Source organism: Orycteropus afer, unplaced genomic scaffold (assembly GCF_000298275.1).
Source record: "Orycteropus afer afer isolate SDZICR_OR568_19922 unplaced genomic scaffold, OryAfe1.0 scaffold00433, whole genome shotgun sequence".
NCBI lineage: Eukaryota > Metazoa > Chordata > Mammalia > Tubulidentata > Orycteropodidae > Orycteropus > Orycteropus afer.
Window position 1 is genome coordinate 582,097 of NW_006922020.1, and position 3,074 is coordinate 585,170.

General features: G+C 49.0%; 1 protein-coding gene across 1 annotated transcript in view; it reads right to left on the bottom strand.

Annotated features, from left to right (window-relative positions):
• Positions 1-324: 324 nt before the first annotated feature.
• SERINC2 (serine incorporator 2) overlaps positions 325-3,074 on the bottom strand; it is a 12,766-nt gene continuing 10,016 nt past the window's right edge. The window contains exons 8-9 of the mRNA XM_007954128.2: positions 1,607-1,822; positions 325-460 (exon numbers count right to left, since the gene is read on the bottom strand). Of these exons, the coding sequence (XP_007952319.2) occupies positions 325-460; positions 1,607-1,822 (352 nt within the window). The remainder of the gene's footprint in view (positions 461-1,606; positions 1,823-3,074) is intronic.

Below are 3,074 nucleotides of genomic sequence, written 5' to 3' on the forward strand. Positions count from 1 at the left end.
CCCATCATGGTAAATGCTACCTGCACTCTGAGCGGCCCTCTCCTTCTGCGCTGTCCTCTGGGGAGCCTGAGAACAAGAGAGCCCCTTTGCCCAAAAAGGTGAATGTGGGCAGCCAGGAGGAAAGGGAGGAAGAGGCAGCACCATGGGTTGAGGCGTAGCAGGAGGGAGGGCACAGCATTAGCCTGGTCCTCCTCACATCAAAGGCACTAAAAACAGAGGGGGACAGGTCAGGGCAAGTCCTGGAAGTGGTGGCAAGGGAGGAGGAGAGGGCTGGCTGTCACAGAGCCCCTAGGCACCAGATGGGTGGGCTGCAGGGGGGCTGCCTCAGCTGAAGTCTCGGTTGGGCAGGAGGCGGGGGGCAACCAGGGTCCACAGGTACAGCAGCAGCCCTGTCCAGCTGGCACAGATCTTCACCCACACTGCGGTCCATGTGCTGATCATCCTCCGCGTCTCACCGGGTCTGGAACACACCATCGTCCCTGTGAGCCTGACCCCATCCTGCGACTTCAGTCCTGGCCCCTGACCTTATGTCCACAGTCGTGACTCCTGACTTCAATCCTGCCTCTTACCCTGTAGCCCTGGGCACAGTGGTTAAATGCTGGGCTGCTAACCAAAAGGCTGGCAGTTCAAACCAACCCATCAGCTCAGCAGGAGGAAAAGACCTGGTGATCTGCTTCCATAAAGATTACAGCTGAGGAAACCTTATGGGGCAGTTCTATTCTGTCCTATAGGGTCACTAAGAGTTGAAATAGACTTGATAACACCCAACAACAACCCTGTAGCCCTAGTTCTCATCTCTGGCACTTTTGTCCCTCAATCTTGGCACTTGGCCTTGTGACCCTGGACACAGCTCTTAACCTTATATCACAAAACTGACTCCTGATCTCAATTCCAACCTTGACCCCAGTCCTAGATTGTGACCTTATGACCTTAGTCCAGCCCTTGACCTTGTGATCCCAATTCTGTAACCTCAGTCTCTGGAATTCTGGACCTTAGTCCTGACATCTTTGATTCTGACCTTTGATTGTGTGACCCCAGTGCTGACTCCTGATCTTAGGACCCCATTTCTGATACCCCTGACCTCACTTCTGAATTTCAACCCTGTGATCCCAGTCTTGGTCTTGTTATCTTGATTTTGATATTTAATCCAGGCTTTATGGTCTCCTAACCCCAATTTTAACCAAATGACCAAATTCTTGACTTTATATGACTCCAAGCCCAGTCTCAGCCTTGACTTCATAACTCTATTTTTGATCCTGTGACTTTGATCCTGACCTGCAATCCCTAATTCCAACGTTCTTCCAACCCAAATCTGACCCTATAACTCCAATCACCACCCCTAATCCCATAAACCCTGTCTGCCATGCACAGGCCCAACCCCACTTCCTGTGAGGCCCACCTTTCAGTCACTTAGTGAAGGGCCAGGAGCTGAGCAGGGAAAGTGGGGTAGGAGTGGCGTAGGCTTTATGGAAGGTCCTAAAGAGATACTCCCACCCCCATGCCTTACTCAGGCATCAGGAAAAACTCAGTGATGAGCAGAGGAGAAGTGTATGGGACCCCCGCTCTGGGCACCCTCGGCTCCCCCTGCCCAGCTGGGTGCACACACCTGTACCAGTTGGTGAGTGTCATCATGATATGCAGCGAGGCGAGGACCAGGCAGAAGTGGAAGAAGGAGTAGCTGTAGGTGACGCCATCCTGTTCATTGTCAAAGGCCCGGCCCTCACAAGCTTCCATCTGCTGCTGCTGGGTGCCCTCCAGCATGGGCGGGCACGTCTCTGTCTGCATCAGGCTATTCACCTGCCGGTGGTCAGAGCTGCGCAGACTGTGGGGGACAGGCCATCAGAGCTGTTGCCACCCAAGATGGGCAGGCAGGCAGCAAGCAGCAAGGGACCTCATGAACAATAGCATTGGTCATAACAACACTTGGCAGGGACAGTCCCAGAGCTTCAGGGGCTGGTGACCTGGTGGTTAGGCCCTGGACCAGGAGTTAACTATCTTGACTCTCAACTCTACCCGACTCCTTGATCTTGGACAAGACACTTAACCTATCTGAACCTCTTACTTCTTATCTGTAAAATCAGGGATAATGGTACCTCCCTTTTAGGGTTGCTGGGAGGATTAAATGAAATACTTCATGTAAAGCCCCTAGCACTAAGCCTGGCACTGAGTATAAACCAAATAATTGGTCACTGTTATTATGGTTGTTCATTTATCAATTCAATAAATATTTACTGACTACCTACTACAACCAAGTCCATACCAGTTACTCAGTAATTAATAATGTTTACAATTAATCATGAGGAGCTCTGGTGGCGTAGTGCTGAAGGCATTTGACTGCTAACCAGAAGGCTGGTGGTTTAAACCTCAGAAGGAAAGTTGGGCAATCTACTTCCATAGAGATACCACCTCAGAAACCCAAGGAGGGGTCACTATGTGTCAGATCCAACTCAACAGCAGTGAGTTTGGTTTCTCATTTGCTATTAATTTTAAGTTTTCTTTTTTGATCTTTTACCAATTAGCTCCCCTTCATTTACAAAAAAAATGATGTTGTTGTTGTTGTTACGTGCTGTCGAGTCGGACCCAACTCACAGCGACCCCTCCTTGGGTTTCTGAGGTGGTATCTCTATGGAAGTAGATTGCCCAACTTTCCTTGGCTGCTCCTTTCTGAGTCTCAGTTTCCTCATCTGTAAAATGGAGTTAATATAGGTCTTTCTGGTTCAAAAAGGAATCAAATGAGGTGACAAAGTTTGTGAACTGCATAGACATGACTTGGAGAAAATGGTTTGAAAAAGGCTAATACAAAACAAAATAATAAACAGCTGCCATCTAGATGCAACGATGGGTCTCTCCCCGTCCAGAGCAAAGAAAAATGAAGAAAACCAAAAATTCATGGATACAATCAGTCTTAGCGACTGGTACACACCATCCAACCTGCAGCCTATATGACTATGAGACCAGAAGAACTAGATGGTGCCCAGCTACCAATGTCAACCACTTGGAAGGGGATCTATGTAGGAGATCCTGGATAGAGAGGGAGAACAATGTGGACAAAATTCAAAATCATTTGGAGAAAT